The sequence below is a fragment of the Nicotiana sylvestris genome, chromosome 3 (assembly GCF_000393655.2).
Source record: "Nicotiana sylvestris chromosome 3, ASM39365v2, whole genome shotgun sequence".
NCBI lineage: Eukaryota > Viridiplantae > Streptophyta > Magnoliopsida > Solanales > Solanaceae > Nicotiana > Nicotiana sylvestris.
The window spans coordinates 159,473,636-159,489,579 of record NC_091059.1 but is presented as its reverse complement, the minus strand read 5'-3'; the positions used below and the strand labels follow the sequence as shown (position 1 = coordinate 159,489,579).

At 36.4% G+C, this 15,944-nt stretch overlaps 1 protein-coding gene across 1 annotated transcript; it reads left to right on the top strand.

Annotated features, from left to right (window-relative positions):
- Positions 1–1,839: 1,839 nt before the first annotated feature.
- On the top strand, positions 1,840–2,401 carry LOC138888247 (uncharacterized). Its single transcript, XM_070170075.1, has 2 exons — positions 1,840–2,189; positions 2,287–2,401. The coding sequence occupies exons 1-2, from the start codon at positions 1,840–1,842 to the stop codon at positions 2,399–2,401; spliced, it is 465 nt and encodes a 154-aa protein (XP_070026176.1).
- Positions 2,402–15,944: the final 13,543 nt, after the last annotated feature.

Genomic DNA, 15,944 nt, shown 5'->3' with positions numbered 1-15,944 from the left:
AAAGATCAAAACCATTCAAGAGTTACCGCCGCCAAAGAACAAAACGGAGGTGATAAGCCTACTTGGAAGGTTAAATTACATCAGCAGGTTTATTGCTCAACTCACGACAACCTGTGAGCCCATCTTTAAGCTGCTGAAGAAGAATGTTGCAGTCAAGTAGACTGACGAGTGTCAAGAAGCATTTGATAAGATCAAGAGGTACTTGTCGAATCCACCTGTGCTGGTCCCACTAGAGCCTGGAAGACCTTTAATTCTCTATTTGACAGTTTTGGATAATTCTTTTGGTTGTGTATTGGGTCAACATGACATCACGGGAAATAACGAGCAACCAATCTATTATCTCAGGAAGAAGTTCGCTCCCTATGAGGTTAAGTACACTCTGCTTGAGAGGACATGTTGTGCCCTGACTTGGGTGGCGCAAAAGTTGAAGCATTATATGTCGTCCTACACTACTTACCTCATTTCTCGTATGGATCCTCTAAAGTATATCTTTCAGAAGCCTATGCCCATGGGACGACTTACAAAGTGGCAGATTTTACTTACAGAATTTGACATCATCTATGTGACTCGGACCGCGATGAAAGCCCAAGCATTGGCCGACCACTTGGTCGAGAATCCTGTGGATGATGAATATTAGCCACTGAAGACTTATTTTCCTGATGAAGAGGTCATGTGTGTTGACGAGGGTGACCATGATAAAAAGCCAGGTTGGAAACTCTTCTTTGATGAAGCTGCTAACATGAAAGGGGTCGGAATAGGGGCTATACTTATCTCTACAACATGGAAACACTACCCTGTAATAGCCCAACTTCGATTTTATTGCACCAACAACATGGCTGAGTACGAAGCATGTATTCTAGGTTTTAGGTTAGATATAGACATGGGAATCCAGAAAATACTTGTTCTGGGAGATTCAGATTTGTTGGTTCACCAGATTCAAGGAGAATGGGAGACTCGAGATTTGAAGCTCATACCGTACCGACAGTGCCTGCATGATCTTTGTCAACGATTTAGGTCTGTTGAATTTAGACATATTCCCAGGATTCATAATGAGATTGCTGATGCCTTGGCTACTCTGGCGTCAATGTTACATCATCTGGACAAGGCTTATGTCGACCCCGTGCATATCCAAGTTCATGATCAACATGCTTAGTGTAATGTGGTGGAAGAGGAAATCGATGGCGAACCTTGGTTCCACGATATCAAGGAATACATCAGGTTTGGGGGGTGTATCTAGTACATGCTACAGGTGACCAAAAGAGAACCAATCGACGTCTGGCTAGTGGATTTTTCTTGAGTGGAGGAATCTTGCACAAGAGGACTCCGAATTTAGGACTGTTGAGGTGCATAAATGCTAAAGAAGCTTCAACTATCATGGCCAAAGTGCATTCTAGAGTTTGTGGGCCACATATGAACAGGTATGTCTTGGCAAAAAAGATACTTCGAGCATGTTATTATTGGCTCACCATGGAACGGGATTGTATCAGTTTTGTTCGCAAGTGTCATCAATGCCAGGTACACGGTGATTTGATTCATTCTCCCCTATCTGAGTTACACACAATGTCTGCACCTTGGCCCTTTGCTGCTTGGGGCATGGATGTTATTGGACCAATTGAGCTGGCAGCGTCAAATGGGCATAGGTTTATTCTGGTGGCCATTGATTACTTTACCAAGTGGGTTGAAGCTGTAACTTTCAAGTCTGTGACCAAGAAGGCAGTGGTAGATTTTGTTCATTCAAACATCATTTGTCGGTTCAGGATTCCCAAGGTGATCATTACAGACAATGTTGCTAATCTCAATAGTCATTTGATGAAAGAGGTATGCCAATAGTTCAAGATCATGAATCGGAACTCCACTCCGTATCGCCCCAAGGCAAATGGAGCTGTTGAGGCTGCCAACAAGAACATAAAGAAGATACTTCGTAAGATGGTTCAAGGTTCTAGGCAGTGGCATGAAAAGATACCTTTTGCCTTACTAGGTTATCACACTACTGTTCGCACTTCAGTAGGTGCAACTCTTTATTTGCTATTATATGGAACTGAGGCAGTTATACCTACAGAAGTTGAGATTTCATCCCTTCGGATCGTTACAGAAGCTAAAATTGATGATGATGAGTGGGTCAAAACCTGGCTAGAGCAGTTGAGTTTGATTGATGAGAAAATATTGTTTGCAGTATGTCATGGTCAATTGTATCAGAAAAGAATGGCAAGAGCATACAACAAAAAGGTGCATCCTCGAAAATTCAAAGTGGGCCAGATGGTATTGAAACACATCCTTTCTTATCAGGTGGAAGCCAAAGGCAAGTTCACTCCCCAATGGTGCTGTGCATTTAACAGACATAAAAGACAAATGTGTAGATATGTCTATCAATTCTGATGCAGTTAAGAGGTACCATGTATGATTTCTTTGCTTACCTTCAGTTGTATTTTGTACTTGGCATGTTCAATGTTGAAATGACGAAGGCATTTTGTTCAGCTACCCAAACACTTTCATCCTTTGTTACCCCTTTTGAGCTTTATTTATTTTCTTTCATACCCCTCTTTTGATATTAGTAGTAGAAGTAGAGAATGAAAAAAATGATGATGAATGAGTGAAAATAAGAAAAATAAAAAAGAAGGAAAAAGAAAAGAAAAAAAAGGAATAAAGGAAGGAAAAGAAGAAGAAGAAAAAAAAGAAAGAAGAAAAAGAAAAAAAAAGAGAAAAGAAAAAAGGGAAACAAAAACAAACAATTTTCTTTTGAACTACGTTCGACCTGATTCCTTTCAAGGATATATAAGCAGCCTCACGGTTCGGTCCCATCAAAATAAAAATTAAAATTCCCCAGACCCAAAGAAACTGGGGCAGAAGTTTTGGTTTTGAAAAGATCTGATTCCAAAAGTTGTAATTTTGACCCCTTTTCATCTTAACTTAGTTTGAGCCTTCATGCCATCCTTTCTTTCTAACCCTGTCCAAAAGCCTACATTACGGTCCAAAGAAAGGCCTTCCGATCAATCTTTGAGGATGCCAGATCGAGAGAGATAGAGGTATGATTTACATCATGGGTAATACTTTGTTCATGGGTGCAAGAGAGAAAATTTAAAATGAAAGAGTCTTATTGGTGAAAACCCTCACGGGCACTGTAAGGCGATGGTGAGCTAAGAGAAAATTTAAAATGAGAGAGTCTTATTGGTGAAAACCCTCGCGGGCACCGTAAGGCGATGGTGAGTTGAGAGATGAACAAATGAGAGAGGCTTGTTGGTGAAAACCCTTTAGGGCACTACAAGTCGAATGAGGCTCATGACTTTATAGAGAAATTGGATCAGTGAAAGCCCGATTTTGAAGTATGAAGACAGGACATGAACTGAAAATATGATTGGTTGGACGGATTAGGCTGATCAGTCCAGAATGCATGTCATGATCATTGGAGCTAACTTCTTCCCTCAGATAAGTCTTCTTTTTCTTATTCTTCTTCATATAGTCATCTGTGTTCAGAATTTTCCTTTGTTCCTTTTGTCAAAAATCATTTCACTTTGCTCTTTGAGTCTATCTTTATGAGTCTCTTTCGAGTTAGCCCTTGTTGAACAAGCAGGAAAGGATTTCAAAGCCTACTACCGGCTTCTAAATTGCACAAAGCGGAGTGCGGCCAGGCACATCACAATTGACTTGATTTAGAATAAGCAGTATGGTGATAATTGAGGTTCAGGCAATCAAGTGAATCTTGAATTTTGAGAAAATACAAGGATTCAGTAACTTTCAAAATGAAAACACAATGCAACAAGTGAGTGTGAGAGATTCAGGTCATGCAGAGGTTTTGTGGTCCAGTTCCAATCAAAGTCAAACAACTCCTTGCTAGCCCGAAGCAGCTAATCAGAATGAAGCACGACAGTGGCGGAAGCAGATGCTCAGCAATGATGCAACAAACTAACCACCACATTTTCAGCAATGATGCAACAAGATTTCTGTTCAGGATCCTCCAAGATGAAAGCATAGCTCAGGCAAGTTCATTCTCAGTTCTCAGGACCTTCCTGGATAATGAGATTTAATTTTAAAAGTTTTCAGGACCCTCCTGAATAATGTGATTTAATTTAAAAGTTCTCAGGACCCTCATGGATAATGAGATTTAATTTTAAGAGTTTTCAGGACCCTCCTGAATAATGATATTTAATTTAAAAGTTCTCAGGACCCTCCTGGATAATGAGATTTAAGTTTAAAAGTTTTCAGGACCCTCCTAAATAATGGGATTTAATTTAAAATTTTTAGGACCCTCCTGGATAATGAGATTTAGTTTTTAAATTTTCAGGACCCTCCTGGATAATGGGATTTAATTTAAAGTTTTCAGGACTCTCCTGGATAATGGGATTTAGTTTTAAATTTTAGCATAAGTTCTCCCTTTAGAAAATATAATTTAGCCTTAAAGTTATCACTCTTAAGATGAGATTTAATTTGAAGTTTTCAGGGCCCTCCTGGATAATGGGATTTAGCTTTTAAATTCTTAGAGCTCTGTAGGTAACATGATCTGATTAACACTCACAAATATGCCCAGATCCCAAACTGGGGCAGAAAAATTTCTTTTGTTTTGTCTGTTTTGTTGCAATATCTGGAGCCCACCTAGATAACGAGGGGATACATTTAAAGTTTTAGCAATCAGGTGCCCACCTGGATAACGAAGGAATATAGCTTCGAATTTTGGTAATCAGGCGCCCACCTGGATAACGAGGGAATACAGTTTCAAGTTTTAGCAATCAGGCACCCACCTGGATAACGAGGGAATATAGTTTCGCGTTTTAGCCATCAGGCTCCCACCTGGATAACGAGGGAATACAGTTCAAGTTTTAGCAATCTGGCGCCCACCTGGATAACAAGGGAATACAATTCAAGTTTTTGGCAATCAGACACCCACCTAGATAACGAGGGAATTCATTTCAAGTTAATTCATTGGCAGGCGCCCACCTGGAGAATGAGGAAATTTATTTCGTGTTCAAGTCATTTGCAGGCACCCACCTGGAGAATGAGGGAATTCATTTCAAGTTGGTCGCAGGCACCCACCTGGAGAACGAGAGAACTTATTTTAGAATTCATATCAAAGTCAAGCTATTGGCAGGCGCCCACCTGGAGAACGAGGGAATTTATTTCAGAGTTACTTCAATTCGCAAATTTAAGAAGCATCAGGAGCTTGCCTGAAGAACATGGTCCATTTTTCAATTTCATATTGAAGATCAAGTAGAGATTCAAGGAAGATTCAAGACAAGAAGTAGATAGGATCTTGTACTTTTCTTTTACTTCTGCTGTAATTTTTTCTTTTATTTTCGATGTAATGGCAGGAACCGCGGACCGGAACCTCGACTGGCTCTCCACCTCAGTATACTCCGTCCTCTTACTCACCTCTGAACTACACGTGGCCTGATTCCTTTATAGCCAAGGATATGTAGGCAGCTCAGATACCAGGGCTAGGCCAAATCCCCCTTCCTCGTAGTTTTTGGTCCCCCTAAATAAGGGTCGGGTCAAAAAAAACCTGTCTAGTCGTTCTTTGTCCGAAAATACTTCGTATTTCCAGTCAAAGAGGAGCAGTTGTAGACATGTTATTTTTGACCCTCCCCAAGATTTTATATATTTTAGCACTTAAATACTTAGTTTAGGCCTAATATAATTATTTCAACTAATTTTGACTCTTTTACGTTATTTTTATCACAAAATTGAAAAATACAAAAAATAGTTCCATATTTCTCTATTTAATTCATGTATTATGTATTTTTAAAAGGATATGTTACTTTGAACCTATTTTAGTGTATTATAATCCTTGAAAATATCAAAAATAGCTTCATGTCATAATATAGTTTGTTTTGATTAATTAGTAATGATTTTACAATTTTATAGTATATTGTTTTAGAAAAGAAATCAACATTTTTAGTCTTGCTTGTAGCCCAATTAAACCAATCTCTTAGCCCATAATCCAAAGCCCAATACACATTATCCATTAAGCCAACCCTAGAAGACTTTCTAGACTCTTCTTAATAAAATAAATAAAAAAAGAGACCCTGGAGCCAAAGAGTCTCGGCCGAGCTGGGAGATATCAAAAAAAAAAAAAGCAAAGAGAAAGCCTCTAGTTCTGTTCATCTCTTTAATCGTGTCTGCACTTTGAAGTCATCAAAAACTTCTAAGGCTTTTTGTCGACCAAGCTCAACTAACACAGTGAGCATCTTCAAGTTTACACAATCTTCCCTTCTTTCTCCTCTCACCCTTGACATTACAGTGACTAAAGCCACCTCCGATTCTATAACAAAGAAGTGACCAACACTAATTTTCCGGCAATTTAACTTTTACAGCTACTTTCGATACTGTTGAAGGAGACGGCTAAACAAATTTCGCTGCCATTTCTGAAAATTCGATTTAGATAGGCAAGTGAAATGAAAATGGGTTATGCTTGAGATCTGGTTCATGTTCGAGGAGTCGGTGTTCACAGTTTGTTCGAGCCTTGGTTTGCGGATTCTTGTTGGCTTATTCCGATTTTGTTCGAGTCGTGGCGTCAGCTTTTGCTTGTGTCTTTTGTTTCCAAACAAAGAATCATTAAAGGCTATTCAGGTCCATCTCATCTCCCTTTCTCATTTTTATAATCTATATGTGATTGAAATATAATAAGAACCACTAAATTTTTTTTAAGTTTTATTGGTTAAGGGATTTGAATTTTCTTAGTTGAATTTTGGTTTATAAAAATTTGATTTCTGTTTAATCAAGTTTGATTTCGATTGGGCTGTTGTTCGTGATTCTTACTTGAAGAAAGTGGTTTAATTTCCCATAGTGTGCTGATACTGTTTGTTCACTTCAATTCCTTTTTCCCAATATTTTCCTTCTTAGAGGTTCTAATCAAAAGGACGTAATATATGCATATGGACGAATTACTTGATGTTCTAATTCTTATGTATTCTTATGTTCTTCTTTCAATTAAAAAAAATGCAAATGATTTGCTTGTCTCATTTTTGGCTAATTGTTAGCTTTATCTTAGGAATCCTAATTAAGATGATCACGTAGTGACAATTATAAGAATAAGATAATGGAATTTTAAATGGCTCTTATTATATTTAAATTCACTCTTGCTTTATTTGTCCTTCTGTTTATTATAATTCGTCCGGTTTATTAGATATGTCAGATGCCATATTTGTTTGACGCTCCATGTTTGTGATGAACTTGCTTGAAAAAATGAGTGCGTGTCGTGGGAATGGGAAAAGGCCAAAGCTCATTAGTGATTAAATCTATTTGCATGCTTTAAGATTAGGCCTGGTCTAATGAAAAAATGAGCACGAAGTGAATTTCATTTGCTTTAGTTTAATTTTGTTTCTACTTTTATTATTCGTTAGTAACATGTTTAGGCCAACCACGCTCGGACAGGCAAGCCTTAGGAGTTTTGTTATTTTTGAGGCGAGAGGTCGTTCCCTTAGTTAAATTTGTCCGGGAAATGCCCCGAAGGATTTGTACATATTTCATTCTGGGGAATGCCTTGTAGAACTTTGTAATGGGAGACCGAAAAATAGAACTTGTTGTATTTTTGTTTTATTTTCATTTTTATTTTTTTATTTTAGGTGGGAACAACCTCGAGCCTCTTTTGATTGTTTATTCTTTTTTTGTGTGTTATTACCTCAATTCGAATATTTTAAAAGTCGACTAGATCAATTATGCAACCGTACTAGTTACGGAACTCGGGAAATGCCTAACACCTTCTCCCGAGTCAAATGAACCCCCTTACCCTAATCTCTGGTGCAGACTTAATTTTGGAGTCTCAAGTGTTTTGAAAGGAAAAATTATTTTTAGAAAAAATGGTGACCTGACACACCGATATCAAATGTCAGCTGACGACTCTGAGTTAATCCTTTTGAACACTATCTTTTGTCACTTTCAAAATTGAAAAACCCTTTTCAAGATTTTACTAAATTTTTTTATTTATCTAAGAGGGTTTAGTGAAGTTTGGTTAAAAAGGGGTGTGACAATGAATATTTTGGAGGTTGAAAGATCAAGACGTGTATAACTATTTGTAGAAGGTGAGTATCCCATGAAAGCACAAGGTCTTGATTTGGGAGCAAGTTTGTTGTTATATGGTTTTAACTAGGGGTAACATAAACAACCAAAAACTCTTAATTTAAAAGGTTTAGGGGATGTGTGAATGGGGCATTGAAAAGGAGAACGAAGTTTGAGCAATGGAGTAGGCATCCTATTGATAAGGTAGACAGCTGTTTGACAAGCCAATGACCAAAAACATGAAGGTACAGATGCATGGTACATTAAAGTTATAGCAGTATCTATGATATGTTGATGCTTGCGTTCAACTGTTCCAACAATTTGAGGAGTGTAGGGAGGACTAGTGAGATGTTGAATGCCATGTTGCGTAAGGATAGATTTTAAGCTTATGTATTCTCCACACCTATCTGAATAGAGTGTGCCAACAGTAAGGTGAAATTGGTTTTTCACCATTGTAAGACAGTTCACAAATACTCCTTGAACATCTGATTTATTCTTTAATAGGAATAACCAAGTGTACTTTGTATAGGGATCCACAAAAATCACATAAAATCGAAAATTATCAAATGAGTGAATAGGAGAAGGACCCCAAATATCAGAGTACAAAAATTCAAAAGGTCTAGAACTACTAATGAAATTGTCACCAAAAGGAAGGCGATGACTTTTATTGCATAAGCATGAATGACAGAATGTAAAGGAATCGTCTCTACTACTAGCAATAGGAAGCTTAAAGGAAGAAACAAATGATTTCGTTATTCTAGGTTGAGGATGACCAAGTCTGGCATGCCACAGGTGCAATGTTGGCGTGGATGTAGTTGTGAAGTGAACAAGGGGAGAAGATGGACGATGTTGTGACTTGTCAGGTGGCCATTCATAGAGGTCCCCTTTGCTCTGTCCTTGCAGGAGGCGTGCCCCCATATTCAAATCCTTCACACAAAAAGAATAGGGAAAGAATTCAATAGATGCTTGATTGTGGCGACAAAATTTAGCAACTGAAATTAAATTTCTTTTGATTCTTGGAAAACAAAGAACATTATGCAGATGAAAAGGCTTAGTGTTATCATAAGAAAATGTAGTTTGACCAATATGAGTAATTGGTATTCCTTTACTGTCGCCGATGATGATTTCATCATTGCCTGAAAAGTGAGTAGCAGACTGAAGGGAGTTTGGATTATCTGTGATGCGGTGAGAAGCCCCCGAGTCAACAATCCATGAACTTGAGCAATTGGCAGCGTAGTTTGCATGATTAGTAAAATTTGCATGAGCTTCAAGTGCATCGTGAGATTTAGAGCGGCACACCCTAGCTATATGACCAAACATGTCGCAAAGTTGGCACTGCACTCTTTGTTGATTAGACCCGTTATTGAACGCCTTTGAGTTGGTCATTTGTCCAGAAAAATTACGGTTGTTAGCCATGAAATTGGAATGCCCTCCCCTTCGCTGAGAACCAGTGTGGTTTCTTCCTTTAGATTGGTTAAACGAGGTGCGCTGTTGGCTAAATTTTGCAATGATAATAGGCTGCTCATTCTTTGATTCTGGGTGCTGGATGAAAACTTCATGAGCAAGAAGTTTGTCAAATAGTTCTTCGAAAGATATGGGATTATCACGAGCGCGTATAGCCGCGGAGATCTCTTTGTATTCTGCTCCAAGTCCGCTCAAAATTTTGATGACTAGTTCCTCATTTGTTAGAGGTGAGCCAAAGGCATCCAAGTCATCCGCAATGGATTTAATATCTTTCATGTAGTCGCTGACTGGCTTGGAGTCTCGCCTGATGTTTAAGAATAACTCACGAAGACAAAAAATTCTTGCTTAAGATTTGTTCGCATAGGTCGTTTGCAACTGTCCCATGCATTTTTCGCATTAGCTGCTTGAGCAATCAGCGGCACAATGGATGGATCGACAGAGGCCATGATTGCACTGCGAACAAGGCTGTCTTGCCTTAGCCACAACTTATAGTTTAGATTAGAAAGTTGATTGCCTTTGTCATCTGCAATATACACAGGAGGAATAATAGATGTGTCATCGATGTAGGATATGAGATCATATCCAAATAGTAAGGTGGTTACTTGGGCTTGCCAACTCGAATAGTTTGAGCTTCCCATCAGTTTGATCGAGAGCTGTGACGCTGGGTTGAAGGAAATCAGTTGTGTTGGTTGGATCACATGTCCATGGCTGAAAATAGTTGGTGAGGTGGTGGTGCTTGAGTTTTATCCCATTAGGCTTTAACTGGATGAGGGAAAGAAAAAGTTGTAGACTTTTGGAATTGCTCGTATGAGCTTACGGCTTCTGATACAATAAAATAGTGAGTATTTGGTGTTCCAACTTGTATTATTCAGTCATGTAAATGGGTACATTTATATCTGAAGAAGTACATTTGTAGTAGGGGTTTTGTAGATGAGGAAGAGAGGTTTAGGAGATATATACAACAATTTGAATTCAAATGAGAATCTTAGCTCTGCTTATCCTTATCCTTATCACTTTTTACCTTTCTTCACTAATTATTCACATACTCACACCCCAACCATTTTTTTTGTGTAAAAAATAAAAGTGAAAAAAGAAACAACAAAGAAATGAAAAATAACAACCATAGAGTTGCTTATCTAAACTCTAAAGGTTTGTCAAGTGCTTACTCTTCCATGAAGAAGACACAAGTACTATCGAGTACTCGATCGGATGTGCAATCTTCTATCTCCCTAAGAGTACATTTCGATGTTTGTCAAATATTTTTTTAATTACGTTCAAATAAATACAAAATGAGATGAATCTTATTGATTGATTACTCCATAATTTATTAGATAAGAATTGGAAAATTTTCTCAAGTTTACTTCCCAAATAACTTTAAAACGAACAAGTAAGGCTGCGGGGAAGTGACAATTAGCCAATAATAAGACGTGTATTTACTTTTAATTCACTGTTTAAAATATCTTTAGTCTTTAGCCACTACTTTAATAAACTTTACTCGCCCTAATGAAAATACCCTTCTGCTCATAAAGTTCAGGACCAAGTGTCCTTAACTTATGAGCTTGTTACTGTAAGTTCAGGATTAACTATCCTTAATTTATAAGCTTTTAAGTCTAAGTTTAGGACTACTTGTCCTTAACTTTTGAACTTGTAACTCTAAATCCAGGACTACATGTCCTTAACTTTTGAACTTGGAACTCAAAGTTCAGGACTACCTGTCCTTAATTAATGTGCTTGTAACTCTAAGTTAAGGACTACCTGTCCTTAATTTCTCTGCTTGTAATAATGCTGTATTTTGTCCCGGGCCCGGGCCTTAGTGGGACTAACGGGCCGGGCCTCGCGATCCCGGGCTTCGTGGTCCTGGGCTCTGGCGGTCCCGGGCCTGGCGGTCCCGGTCTTCGTAGGCTCAATGGGTGGAACCGGCCCGTGACGGGCCTAAGCCCACATGGTCCTGTGCTTAACGTGCCGGGCTCGTGGGCTTCGCGGGCCTAGCGTTTTTTTTTTTTAAGACAAATTCTTGTAGTATCATGGCTATATTAAAAATATATATGTAGTATATATGTATATCTAATTATTAAAGTGCTTGACGAAAAAGAAAATAACAAAACAATAGTAAAACACTAAATTGTCATGCATAATATATTTTCTTGTAGTATATTATATTATATCTTATGTATATATATTCTCTTATATATTTTCTTTTAGTATATGTATTGTATCTTATGTATATATATTCGCATAATATATTTTCTTGTAGTATATATATTGTATCTTATGTATATATGTTCGCATAATATATTTTCTTGTAGTATATATATTGTATATTATGTATATATATTCGCATAATATATTTTCTTGTAGTATATTATATTGTATCTTATGTATATATATTCGCATAATATATTTTCTTGTAGTATATATATTGTATCTTATGTATATATATTCGCATAATATATTTTCTTGTAGTATATTATATTGTATCTTATGTATATATATTCTCTTATATATTGTCTTGTAGTATATATATTGTATATTATGTATATATTGTAGCATAATATATTGTCTTGTAGTATATATATTGTATCTTATGTATATATATTCTCTTATATATTTTCTTGTAGTATATTATATTGTATCTTATGTATATATATTCTCTTATATATTTTCTTGTAGTATATATATTGTATATTATGTATATATTGTAGCATAATATATTGTCTTGTTATATTATGTATATATTTTCGCATAATATATTTTCTTGTAGTATATTATATTGTATCTTATGTATATATATTCTCTTATATATTTTCTTGTAGTATATATATTGTATATTATGTATATATTGTAGCATAATATATTGTCTTGTAGTATATATATTGTATCTTATGTATATATATATTCTCTTATATATTTTCTTGTAGTATATTATATTGTATCTTATGTATATATATTCTCTTATATATTTTCTTGTAGTATATATATTGTATATTATGTATATATTGTAGCATAATATATTGTCTTGTTATATTATGTATATATTTTCGCATAATATATTTTCTTGTAGTATATTATATTGTATCTTATGTATATATATTCTCTTATATATTTTCTTGTAGTATATATATTGTATATTATGTATATATTGTAGCATAATATATTGTCTTGTAGTATATATATTGTATCTTATGTATATATATTCTCTTATATATTTTCTTGTAGTATATATATTGTATATTATGTATATATTGTAGCTTATAAACAATTCTAAGTATAGACAAAGAAATATTGCGAAAAGAAGCTCATGGGTAGAAGCAATAAATTTTATTACCAAAAAATGGCATATCTTTCTTAGTCATCCTTCCCCCAATGGAATGAGCACAACAAGGTACTAATACCACCATTAGAAGGAAAAAAACTAAGGAAGATGTGCCAAAATACAAGTTACATATTATTCTATGTATTATCTCTAACAAATCTCATAAATCCTTCAAGGTTCGGAGGAGGTTGCGTTGGTGGTGGTGGAAAAGAAGCTTGTTCATCACCACTTCCGGGCGAAGCCGAATCCTCCGCAAGTTCCGCTATCTTTCTCTAAGGCCATATTCATCACATTTTTTAAAATACTCTCTAAGTCTACTTCTACGGTTTGAATAAAAAAGCCAATTAAGAGCCATTCTAACCTTTTCAATTTCTATGTTTAATATTCGCATACCATCACCGACAATTAAATGATAAATATGACAAATACATCTAACATGGAAAATATTAGTAAATGCAGGATTTAGTGTTGTTGTAAGCATGCCTATAGCACTGGTGTTACTAGAAGCATTATCCATTGAAATTGCCATTATTTTATCGCTAAAGCAAAAATATCTACAAATATCTGCAACAGTGTTAGCTATAAACTTACCTGTGTGACGCGAATTAATTATTCTATATGCAATTATGCGTTTTTGCATTATCCATTCCTCATCTATCCAATGACTTGTAACAGTTAGGTAATCACAATCATTACCACTTCTACCAATATCAGTAGTAATAGAAATCCGATTAGGTATATGAGTAAATAAATACCGCAAATATTGTTCATATTCATGTTTGAATTTATAAATATCACTCTTAACTGTTGCGCGAGGCCAACCTTTATAAGTAGGATTAAACACTCTTCTAATATAATGAACCCAATTAGGATTAGAAGCAAAAGTATAAGGTAAGCACATAACAGTAATCATCTTTGCTAATTCTTCACGATCTCTATTTGGATCGTAATATAAAATACCTCCGGTGACAGTGTTAATTCCTGGTTGAACTAGATTTGAACCTGTACTAGGGTTAACCGCAGAATCTACACTTGTCCCCTCTAGCTGCGCTTTCATTTGAAAAAATCTAGCCTTATCTCTAAGGTGTGTTTTTATGTGCCTAGTCAAACTACCTGTGCCGCTACGGTCTCCAGTATATTTATGCGACATTAATTTCCCACAAGTTTTACACTTAGCCTTATTTTTTTCTCTTACTTGAGTAAAAAAATTCCAAACTAATGATGTTTCTAGGCGTTTAGCAGGTTCTCTATTAAAAGTAGGAGTTTCTACAGGTGGGTCGACCGGTGCATCACTTGGGTTATTAAGAGGACTAGTAGGTGTATCATCTAAATCCGGTGCTTGGGTTTCATCATCATCCTCATTTTCCTCATTATTTTCTAAGATGGTTTCATTAGGATAAAGAGCATTCATAATTTCATCATCTAATCTATCACCTGGTGCAACATTATGATAAAATTCACTATCGGTAAATTGAAAACAAGGGTGATCACTATCAAGAATTACGGAAGGAGGAGGACGTCTAGGTTGGCGACTACTTTCAACTTGCTTATCTTTTCTAGGTCGGGGAGCCGGGGGAAGGGTAGTTGGTTGGCCACTACTTTCACCGGTTTTATCTTTTCCTTTACCAAACATTTTTTTCAAAGTAAATGCCATATTAATTATAATTATGCAAACTAAACCACACAAAAATATATTCTAAAAACGTAAGAGTTGAAACGAGTTTACCGGATTGCCGAACAACTTCTTGAAAATTGAAAATCGTTGAACACTTGAAAACTTCAATTCAACAACTTCACAATTTTTCACGAAATTTCAACAATAAATTAAGTAATTGTAGTAGAGAGATTGAGAGATATTGAGAGATATTGATGAATTGGTGAATAAAAATGAAAGAATGAGGGGGTATTTATAGTTGAGAAATGGGGAAAAGTGTAATTATATAAAGTTTGGGGTTAAAATAAAGTTGGGGGGCCAAATGACCATTTTTTAAAATTAAAAAGGGTCATATTTTCAGCCCAAACGGCTAGATTTTAAATATGGCCGTTGGAGAATTTTAAATTTTTTTTTAAAAAAAAAAATAGCCGTTGGGCCCGCCATGACCCGCCGGGACCGGCCCAGGCCCGCCAGGACCGGCCCAGGCTCGCCTGCCGGTCCCGGGCTCGTGGGCTCAACCTTGAAGACCAGCCCGTGACGGGCTCAGGAGGCCCACCAAGACCGGCCCACCCAGGACCGACCCACCAGGCCCACCAGGCCCGTTAGGACCGCGGGTCCGGTCCAGTCCGGTTCAGGCCCAGCCCACCGAGCAGCCCTAGCTTGTAACTCTAAGTTAAGGACCAATTGTCCTTAATTTTTGAACTTCCAACTCTAAGTTCAGGACCAAGTGTCCTTAACTTATGAGCTTGTTCTTGTAAGTTCAGGACTAACTGTCCTTAATTTATGAGCTTGTGAGTCTAAGTTAAGGACTACATGTCCTTAGTTTTTGAGCTTGTAACTCTATGTTCAGGACTACCCGTCCTTAATTTCTGTGCTTGTAACTCTAAGTTAAGGGCTACATGTCCTTAATTTCTGTGGTTGTAACTCTAAGTTAAGGACCAAATCCTTTCAACAACATATGCATCAACAAGAGTCAGAACTCCACCTATAGAGAGTGGGTGAATTCTCGTTCAAATACTTCCTCCTTTCCTCAACAGGCTACTCAAAGAACTTATGTCCAGCTTATAGCACATTCTCAAGAACTTCAACAGGAATGTAACACTCAACAAATTTATAAAAGTTTCAAGATATGCTAAATATAGAATTTAAATTTTTTTATCTTAAATAATACTTCTATTACAGATTTAAACCCTTGTGATTGATTTTTGAGTTACTTCTCTATTTATAAATAATTGGATATATAATTAGGGAAATATTAATAATTTTAATGTTATTAATTACTAAAATTAGGTATAATTAAATACAAGTTAAGTCACAAAAAAATAGAAAAGGGAAAACAAATAAAAAGGAAAACGTGAAAAGTCCTTAACCCATAAAGGGTTGTGGACTGCAAAAAGAAGTAAAAAGGGGTTTGGACTAAGAAACAGAATACGAACAATCTGAAACGCAAAATTAAAAAAAGCCCTTGTTCACGTACAAACGCAGAATCGTGATATAGAGCCTTGCTGCTCAATACTCACACAGGCA